This window comes from Eptatretus burgeri, chromosome 3, assembly GCF_056783735.1.
Source record: "Eptatretus burgeri isolate ZD-2024b chromosome 3, Ebu_testis_v1, whole genome shotgun sequence".
NCBI lineage: Eukaryota > Metazoa > Chordata > Myxini > Myxiniformes > Myxinidae > Eptatretus > Eptatretus burgeri.
This window is the reverse complement of record NC_140963.1, coordinates 58,627,569-58,645,068: the sequence shown is the minus strand read 5'-3', so window position 1 is coordinate 58,645,068 and position 17,500 is coordinate 58,627,569. Positions and strand designations below refer to the sequence as shown.

Below are 17,500 nucleotides of genomic sequence, written 5' to 3'. Positions count from 1 at the left end.
CTGGATTCGGACAAGGGAGAAACTGGGAAGCGGGCCACAGTAAAAGTGATCCCCCTGGTAAATTTTGACGGGTCAGGGAGCGTTGAAGCTTTTCTGACGCAATTTGAGTGCATTTCCCGACTAAACGGGTGGAATGAGCGGGAACGTACAGGGAATTTGGTGGCAACGTTGCGGGGACCAGCCGCAGATGTGTTAAACGTGATCGCGGAGGGGATGTTGACCAGCTCCCACATTTGCGAGGCGTTGAGCCGTCGGTTTGGGTTTGCAGCAAACTGTGATCTGGTGCGGGCCCAGCTCAAGCACCGCAGATTAAAGCCGGGTGAGACAGTGCAGGAGCTGGCACAGGACATTTACCAATCAGTCAGGATCTCGTATCGGGACCTTACAGTGGAGGCGTGGGACAGACTGGCACTAGAGAAATTTTTAGCTGCTCTTCCTGGCCCTGAGGTCCGAGCGCGAGTGGAGCTACAGGATCCACCCACCGTGCACCGAGCGGCCGAGTGCGCGGCCAGGCTGGCCTCGTGGAGTCGGCCGGGTCGGGTGCCCGAGAGGCCGTCGGTGACGATCCGACAGGCGGAGATTCAGGATCAGGGAGGGGGGCTGGGAGAAATTGGCATTACCCAAATGCTTCAGAGGATGAATCCTCCTGCTGAACCGCCAGGTCTATCCGAGATGCCCTTACATAGGTCGAGTCCGGAAATCACTGTCGGGGGTCGGGGAGACTAGATCGGGCTGAGCATATAGGGCCATGCTCGGCTGGTGAGATTGTGGCGAAGTGCCTCCTTTGGTGAAAAATAGTGAATTGTGGGAAAATTGGCATGTGTTTGTAAGTTCTGCTGGGTTTTAGAGTGACAATCGGGACAGTGGGTAATTGGTAACAAAGCGGGCACAAGTGGCTGTCCAATGGCTGGTGCGTGGATCGGGTGAGAAGTGCTGTGTGAGTTGTTTTCAGTTAAGAAGTGAAATGTATGGTGCACACATTGATTTTTTATTGGACATGGTGTGGTAACAGGGAAGGTCATGGTCGGCGAAGTGTTAGAAATGCAGGTGTCACATGTAAGGCCGTTGGGGTGGGGGAGTCATGTGGGTTTTGTGGGTGGGGATGATGTGCTTGTCCACAGGGATTGCTGAAGCTCACGGTGAGCGTGAATTGCGACCCCCTTCAAGGAGATTCACCACCTGGTGGCTAATGGTGACAGTGTCTGGAGGCAACCGGGAGAGGGTCTGGTTGGGCGACCAAGGCGGGTAGGACCCTGGCGACCCAGGAAGGCCAGAGGAGCCAGTGAGACCCCTTCCAGAGTGTTGTACGGGATTAGAGCTGATGGCTACCAGGGTGGAGAGAATCAAAGGGAGCGGGGCGGAGAAACATCCGGGTTGGATTAAAGCTTACCTGTGGGCATGGTTGCACCTGAGATGCCCCCATCATCTTATGGTAACCCACCCCACGGCCACGACGGGATTCAGCCTGCATGATTAAAATGAGGACCATGACCTAGAAATGTGATGATGACCATGGTGTGAGTGTTGTGAAGATGTATGAGTCCCACTCGATCCCGCACAACTTGACATGTGCAGCAAGGGCATGATGTCCGCATAATTTTGGGGCAAGCAAATTTGAAAATTGGCTCCCCAGGTAACGCTGGGTCTATTAGCATCCACTGGGGGAGGCGGTCAAGTGTAAATATCCTGTGAATAGTGTCGTTAAGGCTTAGAGTCGGAATGTAAAGAATAAGTGTTGTGTTTTTGTGGAACCTTTTGTTTCCCCTCCCCAGATCACTGGAAGAGTGCTGGGCAAGAGCGATGATCCAGAAGATGGAGTGCAACTTCGCTCACTGCTATCATGTGATAAAATAAAATAAAATAAAATAAAAAAAACGAATGCTTGTTTAGGCGAGGATAAGGCCATAAGGGGGTAGTACATTAAGCAGGATAGGTAAGTTAGCTGCGGCTCGCTGCCCATTTCCCCTCCTACTTTATTTCGTTAGGTTAATTAGGTGTGAGTCAGTAAGTGTTAAGGCTGGTACGGTAGCGCCTGTGATATACCTTGCAGGAGCTGCGGTACCAGAGGAGGGGCAGTGTTACGTTTGAGGGGGGGGTATGCATTCAAAGGGTAATTAGGATGTTTAATTAGGTATGCCATGCTGTTCGAGTTTACCAGGATCTCGATGTAATAAGTAGCAATTCAGTGGTGATAAGTTGTCTAGTAAATGTTCATTTCTTCAAGGGGGAAATGATAATTGTCACGTAATTAGATAGGGACACGGGATAGGGTAAGTGTGTCTGCGTAAACCCCTTTTAGTAGTCCCTGGAGGCTGGCCGTGACGTCACAGGACAGGGCTGCGGATGGCTCCGCCCCGTGATCACGATTGGCAGAAGGCGACGGCGGTGGGCCAATAAAACGGCTCGATTGGAAGTGACGAGGACAGGAGGATAAAAAGGTTCTGTTCGGGGTCGAAAAGGAAGAGGAAGAAGATCGGGACAAAAAGATCGTGTTTTTTTGGTGTGGAGGCTGTTGCGCGGGAAGCGTACTTGTTGTTGTGCTGATTCGATCGTGTTCTTCATCGTGTCTTGGAGCCTTGCTGAGCCTCGTGCCTCACTTTGGTTGGCTCTGGGGTTCTGCTGACTCGCAGTATGGGGTCGAACGGCGGGCGGACCTGCCTCCCTCTCCTGCTCGCAATTTGGCGCCAGAACTGGTTCCCTGGCGGCTGTGAGCGGACTTGGGCCAGGCCAGGAGGTCAACAGCACCACGGTTTCTCCTGCCCCTCCTGACGAGAGCAAGGCCAGCTCGTCCGACGCTGATCCAGGGACAGTTGCGTCCACACCACGGTCCAGCCTGACCACCAGAAGTAGCTACGTTGTGTGTGTGTGTGTGTGTGTGTGTGTGTGTGTGTGTGTGTGTGTGTGTGTGTGTGTGTGTGTGTGTGTGTGTGTGTGTACTTGGCGCCTTAGAGGGTTTGAGAATTGTATATTCATTGGAATTGTCTGTGTTTTTCCCCACGCCCGATCCCACACCATCTCGTTGAATCGCCCCGGATCCCTTTTCTTGCCGAGTCTTGTTATTTCTGGTTAATAATAAAAACAAATAAACATCATCAACTCAGTGAAAAGTGACTCGTGCCACCTTCCTCGTCCCGTTTGCGGTAGAGCGATTATAACCGCCATGTTTGGGTTGTAGATAAATAAACCGCCTCCCTCGTTTCGGCTCATTCTACGTTGGCGGGACTGTTCAAGTCCCGTGGACGTCACAATATCTATATATATATATATATATATATATATATATATATATATATATATATATATATATATATATATATATATATATATATATCCACATACATTTATTTATTTAAAAGAAGAAGAAGGCACTTCAAACCAAAAGTAAAAAATGAGATCGACTCTGCCAATTTGAGAAAAAAAGCGAGAGCAGACCCGGTCTCAGGCAACGTTTCATTGGCTTCACATCTGGCTTCATCAGACATAATGGACCCCGAGTCTCAGCACGCGTCCGATTTTTAAATTTCGATACGACTGCTCATTTCCGGTTATATGCTGGTGCTAAAGATTAAATGGAGGAGTGCTTTTTTTATTTTACAAAAGCAAAAACAAACGTCAAATCACATCATTGAAGGGGTGTTCTGCTGTTTGTTGTTTTTACTTGCACGTGATCTGGTGGTGTATGTGTGTGGGTGAGCACTTGTGTGTGCTTGTTGTTGTTGTTGTTTTTGTTTTTGTGTTTCCAGTGCACCAACACAGCTCGTTTCGTGTCCGGGTTGGGCATGATGAGGTGTTGGTTGTGCGAGTGTTGGGGTTCTCGTTGGGTGTTGTGCACATGTGAATATAATATAATAGAATTAATAGGCTGCCGCTCAACGATTTAAATCATAACCGCACTAGAAATCGAAGTGTCAACATCACCGTCATACCGAAGAAAAAAAAAAAACAGGGAGTCTGGAACAATGACGCGAAACATCACCTCGACGTATTTCGACTTATGAGTAACTTACAAGTAACCGTGTGTCGACGTGTGTCAACGATCGCGTAGCATGCCTTCAACTTATGGCCAGCGTATGCGGAACGTGTGCATCATACGCTGGCATACGTCGAAAATTTTTCAACATGCTGAAAATTTGTCGACGTGCTCGGCGTACTACGACGTATGCCAGCGTGCTCTTAACGTCAACAAAACTTACCCATAACGTATTCGACGTGTGCCAGCGTATTCGGCAAATTTTTCATATGTCGGCATACGCTGGCAAAAACGTCAAGGTGTGACAGCGGCTTGACACTTCGATGTCGAGTGCGGTTATGATTTGAATCGTCGAGCCGCAGCCTTTTAATAGGCTACGCCACGTGATCGTCGGCGATACGCTGCCATGCACTATGCATAAGTTAGACTATCGTTGGGCATAGATTGTGAACGCCGACAACACGCTCAGCATTCGTTGATATAAGTTACATATATGTTGTCGAAACGTTCTGTGTACGTTACTAATACGTTATGCATATGTCCAACTCGTTATGAATACGTCCAAAGCTGGAAAAAACATCAATAGTTCAGCGTACGCCAGCGTTTTACATACATTTTGATACCTTGCCATACGCTGGCTAAAACGTCAAGGTGTGACAGGGTCTTTAGGTGTAGTGTCGAGGACACGGGTCCCATCAGAGTCAAATCTTGGCCAAATTGCAGGAAATGACGTGCTATGGTGGACTCGGTCACCTTTCCAAGCTTAATTGTTCTGCAATGTTCATCTAGCAATTGTTTCAAATTTCTTCCAGTATAACCACGTAGAATTGGTCACAGTCTTTGCATGATGAGTGGTAAACTACTCCAGATTTATCATCAGTTGGTATTGAGTCCTTTAGTTTTGAGATGACATTACGGATGGTGCGTAGAGGTTTGTAGGCTACGCCAATCCATGAGCCACGTACTATCCTGCCAATCCTTTCAGAAAGGCCCGGGTAGTATGGCAGTACACAGTGCCCTGGTTTGTCTGGCTCCTTGCGTTCTGTCCGTTTTGGCTCTTCAAAGGTTTGGAGTATCCCCTTGTTGTAGCCATTTTTGAGCAGGACTTATCGAAGTCATCTGATTTCTTAAATTGCCTCAGTTTTGGAAGATGACAGCGTCCATGACCGAGCTGCTAAGGTCTGTACTACACTGCGTTTGTGGGAGATAGGGTTGCAGGAGTTTAAATCTAGTAATCTGTTGGTGTGGGTTGGCTTCCTGGAAACCGAGGTCTTTCGGGAGCTGTCAAGCTTGCGGTGAACCTCGACATCTAAAAAGGCCAATTTTCCTTCTTTTTCAATTTCCATTGTGAAGTTAATGCTGGGGAATTCCTGGCCAAGTTGTCCCAGTAGGTGGTCTACCATGTTTGTACGCATGTAGATGACACCTTCGTCATTGTGCGTACAAACATGGGAGACCACCTACTGGGACAACTTGGCCTTCCTATATCCACTTCTGTTAGCGTGTGTGTGGATAATATATATAATGCCACGTTAATATGTGTTTGATCACATATCAATAGGTGTGCAGATAATATGTATAATATGTGAAGACCACAAGGGGAAAACCAGAGATGTCAGGATAAGTCAATTTTGAAGAAACTGAAAAACAAAGTTTCAAGACTTTGGTGGACTGTTTAATAACTGTCATATAGATTTCTTTTCCAGTAAAAGGAAGAGTGATCATTGGCCGATCAAATTAAGCATGTAGCATTTGCCAAGCTTCTGTGTTATTTAATAAAAAGAGCAAAGAACGAATCAATGTTGCAAACTGACATCACTGGTTATTCCCTTGTTTAATAATTGCCATGCAATTTTAACCCAGGATGTGTAGCAAATTCATGTTTGTTGGTTATTAGCATACATTACATGACTTTGGTGATCACAGATTATTTTTTTCAACATTAAACGGTCATTGTTTTTTTGTTTGATTGGTGTTCAACGCCATACTCAAGGGTATTTCGCTTATATGACGACGGATTCTCCATTTCTTACTCCGTACTACTTAAGATGATGGAAAACTGGGAGGAAACCAAGGATAAACCACCCCCACGATAGCCGAAGTCACCTCATGTGACTCCCTCATATACCTAAGCAGGTTGATTGGGCGATGGGTACATCGAATGAGGATGGGTACTCAGACGCGCTAACCATTAAGCCACGGCGTGGGTCCCATAAAAGTCACAATAAAGGTTTGACCAGGCTTGAACCACGATATGCACCAACTACGGAGCCCATGATATAACCAAATAGGCCATTGTAGTGCTCAGTTTATGCTGTGATAGTTTTACAAGCTTTTATAACTTAGTTTCTCAACTCTGAATATTATGATGGAACAGTTAACATGAATGACGCAGAAAGCCAATCTTATCTGAGTGAAAACGTTAATTTTAATACTTTGCAGAACACAAAACCTGTGATCAAAATAATAGATCCATGACATAAGCAAATAGGCTATTGTAGTGCTCAGAGTTTATGCTGTGAAAGTTTTACAACCTTTCATTTTTTAGTTTCTCAACTCTGAATATTATGGTGGAACAGTTAACATGAATGAAAGGGAGATAACCAGGAGTAAAGTACTGACAACTCTGGGTTTCTACTTGTTCAGCTTTGACAACACTTGTTACTTACGAAATCTAAAGATTTCGGAAGTATATTGATGACTTCCGTTTCTGTTTGTTTGTTTGCTTGTTTGTAGGCACGATAACTCGAGAACGGAAGAAACTACCAATGTCAAATTACACCACGTGATTCAGGAGGGTGATGGCTCGTGCTAATTAGATTTTGGTCAAAATCGGTCAAAGGTCAAGGTCACGGTGAGGTCAAATATTCGATTTTTGATGGTTTGGTACAGATAACTTGAGAACGGAAGAAGCTACCAATGTCAAATTACACCACGTGATTCAGGAGGCTGATGGCTAGTGCTGATTCGATTTTGGTCAAAATCGGTCAAAGGTCAAGGTCACAGTGAGGTCAAACATCCAAAAAATGATAACTCGAGAACGGAAGAAGCTTCCAATGTCAAACTAGACCACGTGATTCAGGAGGGTGGTGGCTAGCGCTGATTAGATTTTGGTCAAAATCGGTCAAAGGTCAAGGTCACAGTGAGGTCAAACATACAAAACATTCGATTTTTGATGGTTTGGTACAGAATCATCGTAGAAACTTCTGGTTTGCGTCGCTACCTTCTCGAGAGACAGCTTTTATTAGACAAGGTCAGAGGTCAAGTTGACGATTTCGTAAGTACCAGTCTATGACTGCTTGTTTGTTTGTTTGTAGGCACGATAACTCGAGAACGGAAGAAGCTACCAATGTCAAATTACACCACGTGATTCAGAAGGGTGATGGCTAGCGCTGATTAGATTTTGGTCAAAATCGGTCAAAGGTCAAGGTCACAGTGAGGTCAAACATCAAAAAAAAATTATAACTCGCAAACGGAAGAAACTACCAATGTCAAATTACACCACGTGATTCAGGAGGGCGATGGCTAGCGCTGATTAGATTTTGGTCAAAAGTCAAGGTCACAGTGAGGTCAAACATTCGATTTATGATGGTTTGGTACAGAATCATCGTAGAAACTTCTGGTTTGCGTCGCTACCTTCTCTGGAGACAGCTTTTGTTAGACAAGGTCAGAGGTCAAGTTGACGATTTCGTAAGTACCAGTCTATGACTGCTTGTTTTTTCATTCCACGGCTAAACTTTAGACCATATAAATTATGTGACACCCCTGGTTATTTGTTAAAGTAATATTGTGAGAGGAAACCTTTTGTTGCCAACTACTGGCAGGTGCAATAACCCTGAAATTTATAAAAAGTGACATCACCGGTTTTCCCCTTGTGGTCTTCATGTGTATATGGTAATCACGACTCATGTGAATGTGTATGTGTGCATGTGTAAATCACGATTTACGTGTGCGTGTGTACGTGCTGCCGCCACCAGTCATCATCACCACTCACAAGTCTCGAAGACTGAGCGGAACCTTCCCCAGTCCTGAAGCATCCATCTTCACGCCAGCACGGAACCACGACTCGTGGACCAAGCCATCTCCTTATCCATACTCCATTTAAAGGAGACTTCCACAGTAATGAAGCATCAATCTTCATCACAGCAAGGAACCACGACTCATGGACCAAGCCGTCTCCTTATCCATGCTCAGTTTCCCCCTTCATCCCCAAAGTGGCAACAATGTCGATCAGCGCGACCTCGCGTGTGGCTTCCAGGATACGCCTGGGTACACCCCGTCTTGGTCTCTTCCTTATTGGTTTCATCCTTCTTCAGTCTCATCCTTCCTTGACGGGATAGAGTTGGCAAAACTCAACACACTGCAAGGCAAGGCCAGTACACCAGGATGCATCCCAAATATGTTGATCGCGCAACTCCGGGCGCCCCCTGCCCCATGAAAGATGCCATCCCCAGCTCGATTCTCACTCCCATCAGTCATTTTTGTTGGCATGGTCTTGGGTCCCACAGAACTTGGTCTTTTGTGGGCGGAACTTGACAAAAAGGGAGTGTGTGTGTGTGTGTGTGTGTGTGTGTGTGTGTGTGTGTGTGTGTGTGTGTGTGTGTGTGTCCTTTGCATTTTGGGATTCTTTCTAGTTTATCTGGTGTTGATTCAATACCTGGTGAAAATTAGAGCTGAATACATAGAAATAATAAGGGAAGAGCTAAATTGGGGTGAAGAAAACTGAAAAAGGAAGAAACAGAAGAGAGCTGGAAACGAGTGGGGATAAAAAAAGCAAATTGAGGATTTATGAAGATGGGTGAAGGGGTGTATAAATCCCACCAATTTTTCATAAATACCGTATACTGTATAGATTGACCATTCTGAATGATAAATATTGAGATTAGATTGAAAGTCAATTTACTTATTGATTCATCCCTGAATGTTCCTGTACTTACCGATGGAACCAACAGAATAGGAACGACCAAATCCAGAAGTTTCATCCTTCACCATCCACTTCTGAAATAGCTGTTTGAACACGGCCGATTCTGCACCATCCGCCATGGTCTCCACCATGGTGCTGGCCGGATAGTTCTTGGCCTTGATGAAACTCTGGAGTTGATGCATGCTTTTGTTAAATTTCAAAATTCACATATTCATATGTTGCATTGTTTACTTGACTAAGTTTTAATGAATAAAAATTCAGGTGTGCAAAGTTAGCAGATGTTTTACCAATTGGATGAGTTATCACAACACGAGGAAACACAAGGAAATTGGACACAGGTGGAGGCCATTCAGCCCATTATGCCTGCGCCACATCAACACCACACCAATTTATCAACACCACATCAAAATAAGAAAATGCAAAATGTTTCTTTTCTTTTCAATTAAGTGTCTTTTGTGGGGGTTTTTTGTAGTTTTTGTATGCTTTTTTCCCCCAGGGGAGGGGGCATGGGCTTGGGTAAAAAACACACACCAACCACACAACACCCCTTAATGAGACCCTCACCAACAGTACTCTGAACACATGCACACAATCACCCATCAATGCTCAAGCTACCAAAAAGTCCTGCCAACATCCCTCTACCCCTCTATCTCCATAACTTCCAGGTATCTATCTAATTCCAATTTAAACTTATCTGCTTTTTTCTGCTGCCACTACCTTTCCAGGGAGACCATTCCATGCATTAACTACTCTAAGTAGAAGTCCCCTACCTTACTCCCGTCTTAACTCTCCTCTTCTTTCTCTCAGGCTATGGCCCCTGGTCCTATCACTGTCGACTCTGATATATAATTCATCTGCACTTATTTTATCAAAACCCTTCATTATCTTAAACATCTCAATCACAACTTCTTGTAACCGCCTCCTTTCTGGTGTATAAAGCCCTGTCTCCTTCAGCCGCTCCTCATAGCTAAGTCCAGCTCGGCCCGGAATCAATCGAGTAGCCCTGCGCTGAACCCTCTCTATGGCGTCAATGTCCTTCCTGAGTTGTGGTGACCAAAACTGCACACAATATTCTAGATGTGCCCTCACTAAATTCCTGTACAATGTTAACACCACCTCTTTTGGTTTATGAATGATCCCCCTCTGAAATAAACCTAAAACCCTCTTTGCTTTACCTATAGGTGCCTGGCATTGCACTGCACGTTTACCTCCCATATCTCTTACCATCCCCAGATCCTTCTCCTGTGTGATACGCTCCAAATTTATCCCTTGCATCCTGTAATCTCTATTTTCATTGTGCTTTCCCATCCCCAACACCTAACACTTGCTCAGGTTAAATTCCATCTGCCAATGTTTTGCCCAATCTATACAAGTATCAATACTTTCCTGTATCTGATCATCACCCCCCTGTGCTATCCACCTCACCTCCAAGCTTTGTGTCATCTGCAAATTTGAAAAGCTTACTCTCCACCCCACTATCCAAATCTTTGATGTAAATAATGAACAGTCATGGTCCGAGAACTGATCCCAGAGGTACTCCACCACTTGCATCCTCCCAGCAAGACATCCTCCCACTCACAGCAACTCTTTGCTTCCTACCACGAAGCCAGTTTGCAATCCAATTAACTACCTGACCAGCCACTCCACAAGTCCTCACTTTGGCTAACAACCTCCGATGTGGTACCTTATCAAATGCCTTGTTAAAGTCGAGATATACTATGTCCACTGCCTTTCCCTCATCCACCCAATCAGACATTGCTTCACAGAACTATAAAAGATTTGTGAGACAAGACCTACCTTTGGTAAACCCATGTTGACTACCTTTAATTAGTTTGTATTTATTTAAATGGTTCCTCATCAGGTCCCTAATTAATGTCTCCAACACCTTCCCCACAACTGAAGTCAAACTAACAGGTCGATAGTTTCCCATTTCTTCTCTGGATCCTTTCTTAAATAACAGTGTTACATTTGCTACTCTACAATCCTCCGGTCCCTGTCCTGACTCCAGTGAGCTATTGAAAATATCCGTTAACATCTCGCTTACCTGCTCAGCCACTTTCCTCAATACTCTCGGTTGCATATTATTTGACCCTGGAGTCTTATCTACTCTTGGATTACCGAGCTGTTCCTTTACTTCCCCCAGTCCAACCTGGATCTTCTCTAAAAGCCCTTCCTCGCCTCCTTCATAAATATTCTCAGCTATTGGAAATTCTCGTGACTGCTCTTGTGTAAAAGTTGAAGAAAAATACCTGTTTAATAAGCCTGCCATCTCACCTTCATCACTAACCACTCTCCCAGTGCTATCGCTCAATGGACCCACACTGGTCCTAACCTGTTCTTTTCACCTGATGGACTTAAACAAAGCCTTGTTATTTTGTTTAATATTCTTAACCGTGCCCATCTCATATTCTCTTTTGGCTTGCCGAGTTATATACTTAACTTGCCTCTGTTTACTTCGATAATGATATCAATCGAATTCCAGTCCTGTTATTTTAAACCTCATAAATGCCTTCTACTTCTCCTTAACAGCATTCCCTATCTCACTGCTCAACCACCCTGGTCTCTTTCTACTTCGTTTTACACCTCATTGGAATGTACTTACTCCGTACTCTACACATTTGGTCCTTAAAGGTTTCCCATTTCTCCGATGCTGATTGTCCTATTGTCAGCTTCTCCCAATCTACATCACCCAACACTCTCCTCATACCCTCAAAGTTTGCCTTCCTGAAATCTAATAGCCTGACCCTACTATCCTGAACTCTAACCCTCAACAGAATCTTTGCACACACAATGTTATCGTCACTTGCTCCGAAATGCTCCCCGACCTCCACCATATTGGGATCGTTACCTCAAAGGAGGTCTAAACTACACTCCCCCTCGTGGGCTTATCTTCAAACTGGGTTAAAAAACAATCTTAGAATAAAACTAGGAAATCCTTATCTGCTCTGCCCTTTCTCTGTTCCCGGACCCAAACTATCCCTGGCAAGATAAAATCCTCCACAATCAATACTCTTCCCTGACCACATGCCCTTTTGAATTCTTCATGTTCTCTTCCTTCACACCCGGAGCCTTATAAAATCATCCTACCAGTATCTCACTATATTTACAATCTCAAATCTCTACACAAACAGAATCCTCAACATTTATTCCTTCCTTAATGTCACCCCTTTCTCTTGATGCAATGCTGTCCTTTACCCAGAGTGCTCCTCCTCCTCCTCCTCCTCCTCCTCCTCCTCCTATTCTCTCCTTCCTATCACACCGATACACCTTGTCGCCTTCTAATCCTGCCCTCCAGTGACTCTCCTCTTTAAACCATGTCTCACTCACTGCAACTATATCATACTCCTCGCTATTTACTTTGGCTTCAAGCTCTTCCATCTTATTATTTAAACTTCTGGCATTGGTGTAGAATATATTTAATTTTTCCCATCCTGAAATTAAATTTTCCTGCCTGGCCTTACTCATCACAATTACATTTTCAATTCTTTCTATGATAGCTTCCCCACCCTCCGCTGATGTCAAAGCCTGAATTCCTTCCTCAATTCCCACTGCAAACCTTGCTGCCCTTTCTATTTAACATATGGCCATCATTCTGGAAACACTCCCTTTGTCCCCGAAATGATTCCCACTGCTTCTTAAATGTAAAACCTTCCTCCCTACACCATTCTTCCAGCCGTTGGTTGACGTCTATCGCTCTGATCATAATTTCTATATCGTTTCCTAATCTTGGGAGAATCCCAGAAAACATGACTTCAGAACCCTCTTTCAGCTGCTTACCCAATATCCTGTATCTGTTTTTCAAAACCTCTGAGTGAACTTTCTCTACATCATTCGCTCCTTGGTGTACCACAAACAACTTCTTCCTGCCGTGACCCCATACAATATCGTTTACCCTTCCTTCAATGTCCCGAACTCCCGCTCCTTCAAAACTACACAGAATTCTATGTCTACGATCCTTCCTGCGGAATGAAGAATCTACATATTTAATCGTTTCGTCACCCACAAAAACCGTCTCCTATACCTCATTTCTACCAATTTCTATTGCTGCCCTGTCACCACTTCCAATATCCTCAACAACCTCACTCCACAACCGTAACCAACTATTATCTACAAATTTCTCGCATTCTGCTAGTTGCTGCAAATTATCTATCCGTTCCTTCAACCTCGTAATAACGATCCTCAAGTGGGCTATTTCCTCCTCAAATCATCAATTGTTATCGAAATTTTTTTTTATCAATTTTCATCCGATTGACTTGAAAATTAAACAGCAATCGCATTGTACATTACTGAATTTGGAAACCAACCATTTTTGAGATCAAAAGGTCAAAGGTCAACTCAAGGTCAAACTTCTAAAATCATCAATTTTCGTCTGAAAAACCATTAATTTTCATCTGATTAACCTGATGAGGAAGCAGCAATTTCACAGTGCATCACTGAATTTGCAAAACCAACTATTTTTGAGATCAAAAGGTCAAAGGTCAACTCAAGAGCAAACTTCTGAAATCATCAATTTCAATCTGAAAAATTATCAATTTTCATCCGATTGACCTGAGCTTTGATGAAGATCGTCAATTTTAATCTTAATGAAATGGGCAACGTGATGTGTCCTTGGCAACCTTTGGAGAGGGGGGTGGATTTTGCGAGAATCGTGCTCTGCACGACGTCTTTTTCTTGTTTGTCAGTTTGTCAATTGCCTACAGATCACATTTTTAAACCGATCTTCACGAAACTTCACTACATGGTAGAGTTTGTCATAAGCAAGAAGTCTATTGTTTTTGAGGTTGAACTCTCGACATAGGCCAAAGGTCAACAACTTAGGTTTGATTTATAAAATCATCAATTTTCATCTCGTTGACTTGAAATTTGAAGAGGATTTGCATATCAGGTCACTAAATTCAACCACCAATTATTTTTGAGGTCAACATAGGCCAAAAGGTCAACACAGGCCAAATTGCTGAAATTGTGAATTTTCATCCGATTGACTTGAAATTTGAATAGTTGCTTATTTGGTCAATGAATTCAACCACCAATTATTGTTGAGGTCAAATTTATTTTATGGATTTTGCAAGTATCGTGGTCTGCACGACATGTTTTCTTGTTTGTTCACACGGTACTTTAGTGTTCAAATTTTCACCATCGGAGTGACAACTTGTGTTGAATGTTTAAATGATAATTATGTCAGAGGCCACGTGGTGTAGCAACCATGTTTGAAAAAAAGGAAAAACTTTGGACTCTGTATCTCTGAAACCACACCAAGGAAAAAATTGAAGCTTGCCAAATGGCAAGTACTCCACAAGGGATAAATTGGTCCACAGAAAAAAAAAATTGATGATGTCATCCGTCACCTGGTTCAGCAGCCATATTGTAAATTTTTTAAAGGCTGAACAGATCGAGGCGAAGCTTTACACGTATGACCACCTATCCATGAGGTGCAAAACGTTCATACATGACGTCATAGGTCACATGGTTTGGCAGCCATATTGGATTTACTCCAAAACCTATAAAAAAATATTCTCCAGAATAGCTGGACAGATCGAGGGGAAACTTCGCACAAATGTTCCCCAAGCCTTGGGGATACCATGGTATTCAAAAATAATTGATAGGTTATTTCCCACAAATGTTCCCCAAGCCTTGGACGGGGGGGAGCAGACCTGGCAGCCATATTGGATTGAGCAAAAATTGATTTAAATTTCTCCCTTGAACCATTTCATTGATTGATGTAAAACTTAACAATTATGATCTTGTTGTGATGAGGAATGCAAGTTTTAAATTTCAACCTGATTGGACGCTTGGTCTGGCAGCCATAATTATTTGATTTTTTTTGTTCTGAGTTCTTTCAGAATTTTTTTCTTCTTGAATAAGGCTCACTTGGCTGTGCCTGCATGGGTTTGAGGGTAGAGGAGTAGCAGCTGAAACTGAAATGTATTTTAATCCCATTCTGAATTCAATTGAATAATAATAAACATCATGGGTCAGGGTCAAGTGTCCGATCAAAGCGGGGTTGCATCAAAGTGGGACGTTTTGGTACCAGGTCATCACTGCCAGCAGTGATAAAGTGGCAGTTCTAGTTATGTCTGTAATTAATTATAATTAGAAATGAACAGTATAGAAACAACATCATAAATATATGTGGAAAAATTACAGGCCCAGACCAGGAATCAAACCCAGGTCCTTTGGCAAACCATACCAGTGCTCTGCCATCTGAGCTTTCTGGGTGACCCAACCGGCTGACCAACGCAATTCGTCCACATATACAAGTGCTACTCTCTTTCCCCAACTGCTTTCGGGGCACTTGCTGCTAACCGTAGGAATGGCAAGGGCCTGCTCACGAGATGGTCTTCCCCCTGTGGGGGGGGACACATCCATGTCCGCTATTAATAACCACTGAGGGCGTAGTCATATAATTAGAAATGAACAGGCTAGAACAGGATAAAAGACCCTCTCTGCTCCTATGGTTGGCAGCGAGTGCCCCGAAAGCAGTTGGGGAAAGAGAGTGGCACTTGTATATGTGGACGAATTGCATTACTCAGCTGGTGGGTCACCCAGATAGCTCAGATGGCAGAGCACTGGTATGGTTTTGCCAGAGGACCTGGGTTTGATTCCTGGTCTGAGCCCATAATTTTTCCACATATATTTATGATGCTATTATTAATTAGGTAACACACTAGTACACAATCACCACACAAAATACACGAGGCAAAACTACACAAAACAAGTTCTGGTGAGGGTCTCCAATCTCCTGATTGCTCTTTTTCATGTTACCTCCACCACCGAAGGTGAAGGAGGTTATGTTTTCACCCCTTTCTGTTTGTTTGTTTGTGTGCAGGATATCTCAAAAAGTTGTGGACGGATTTGGATGAAATTTTGTGGACATGTTGGGTATGCGACAAGAACAAACTGATTAGATTTTGGTGAAGACCCGGATACTCGAATAAATATTTAAGTGATCCTTCGCCATTGAGGGATCGGGCCAAAAATGATGTATATAACGATATCTCAAAAAGTTGTGGAGGGATTCGGACGAAACTTGGTGCACACGTTGGGTGTGTGTCGTGGACGAATTGATTCGATTTTGGTGAAGATCCAAATGTGGATATAGGAGTTATTACATTTTAAAGTGATTCTTCATCAATGAGGTCGGGCTAAACGATATATAGCATGATATTTCAAAAATGTATTGAGCCAGATATGTTGTCATAGATCAGGTATTGCACGGCAGAGGTATGCACTCGACCGAGTGTCCTATTTATCGATGGGATACTTTAACACGAGTCAGTGAGGAGATTAACGTTTAATTATTCACCCAATCGGCAAACATTCCGGGAAATGATTTCTGTAGTCTGTTTTACATTAACAATTATAAAATTTATTTCAGAAAATATCATACTTTGAATTTTTTTTGGTTATAATTTATGCATTTCAATGTCTTAAAACATAGATAAGCCGATTCTGAGTTTTTCCTTTTCTACTTTTCCTTTTATCAATCATATCTTGCATGTCAATAATGTAACCTTATGGAAACATGACGGCAAATGCTGTCAGGATAAGTCACAAACCAGTGCACGACCCATAGCAGCTTTTTTTTCTTTCTCATTTGCTTCCTTCCCCTTCCACACAAAAATCCGCACTCCACCCTGATCCAAGATATAGCAGTCCTGAAAAGCAGCAAAATCGGTAATTAGGTGGTTTGATTTTATTTACCCCAAATCGTATTTGATCACATTCATCAGAAAACGTTTTTGTGACATTAACTATTCTGGAACATTCCTTACTTTTTCACTCTCGGATAAACAATAAGAACAACTCACAGTGCAATTCAAAAGGTCCTGTGTGAGTGGACGAGTGGCCACTTCCTTGACAACCAAGCTTCCTGTCTCATCTGATATGCTTCAGGGCACACACAATGTCAGTTTTGTTTTTATCAATTCATTCCAAAAGTTGAAGAAAAAAAACTCATTCTAAAATGGGTGTGTGCGTGTGTGCGTGCGTGCGTGCGTACAAATCGACCCCTGAACTTGACGAGGCAACAAGGCACAGATCATGTCCCATCACAGCACATGCTGTACGACCTGTTAGCAACAAGTGTCGTCTCCCACATGAACACATTGTTCCTGCCCTGCTGATCACCAGTTGCGTGCATGACGTCAGCGTCATGTCACATCTAGTGTCAGTGTGCTCTTTCATTTATCATTCCTGACTGCAAGCCTCCTAACTGTTGATCAGCTGGTAAAGAGAGCACAATAACCTAGTTTACTAATAAGTAATTACTAAGCATCGAGCATAAGTGTTTGGTTTCTTTGTAGAATGATAGGACATGTGTAGAAGTGTGTTCAAAAGCAGATTAAAAGTATCCCATCCCTTTCATAATTAATGTGTCTAAACCCTGACTATTTTCCCCAACTAATCCTTCAAATAGTTTCCCTTTGTAATCTGTCCATGTATTTTCTTTGAAAAGAATTGTGCAGCTCTGTGAACCAGCAACCCCCCTCACCTTGAAGAAGGCAAACATAAAACCCCAGCTCACTTGTGCGAAGGAAAGAAGCCTCAAGAAACTGCGAGAAACCCGACGGGAGAGAAATGGGAGTACGTGGCTGTGCACAGTCGCG

At 43.5% G+C, this 17,500-nt stretch overlaps 1 protein-coding gene across 1 annotated transcript in view; it reads right to left on the bottom strand.

Moving 5' to 3' along the window:
- The window catches only part of LOC147029990 (villin-1-like), a 196,541-nt gene that overhangs the window by 56,710 nt on the left and 122,331 nt on the right, over positions 1 to 17,500 (bottom strand). Inside the window, exons 11-13 of the mRNA XM_085872156.1 lie at positions 16,703 to 16,781; positions 16,451 to 16,549; positions 8,908 to 9,061 (exon numbers count right to left, since the gene is read on the bottom strand). Of these exons, the coding sequence (XP_085728282.1) occupies positions 8,908 to 9,061; positions 16,451 to 16,549; positions 16,703 to 16,781 (332 nt within the window). The remainder of the gene's footprint in view (positions 1 to 8,907; positions 9,062 to 16,450; positions 16,550 to 16,702; positions 16,782 to 17,500) is intronic.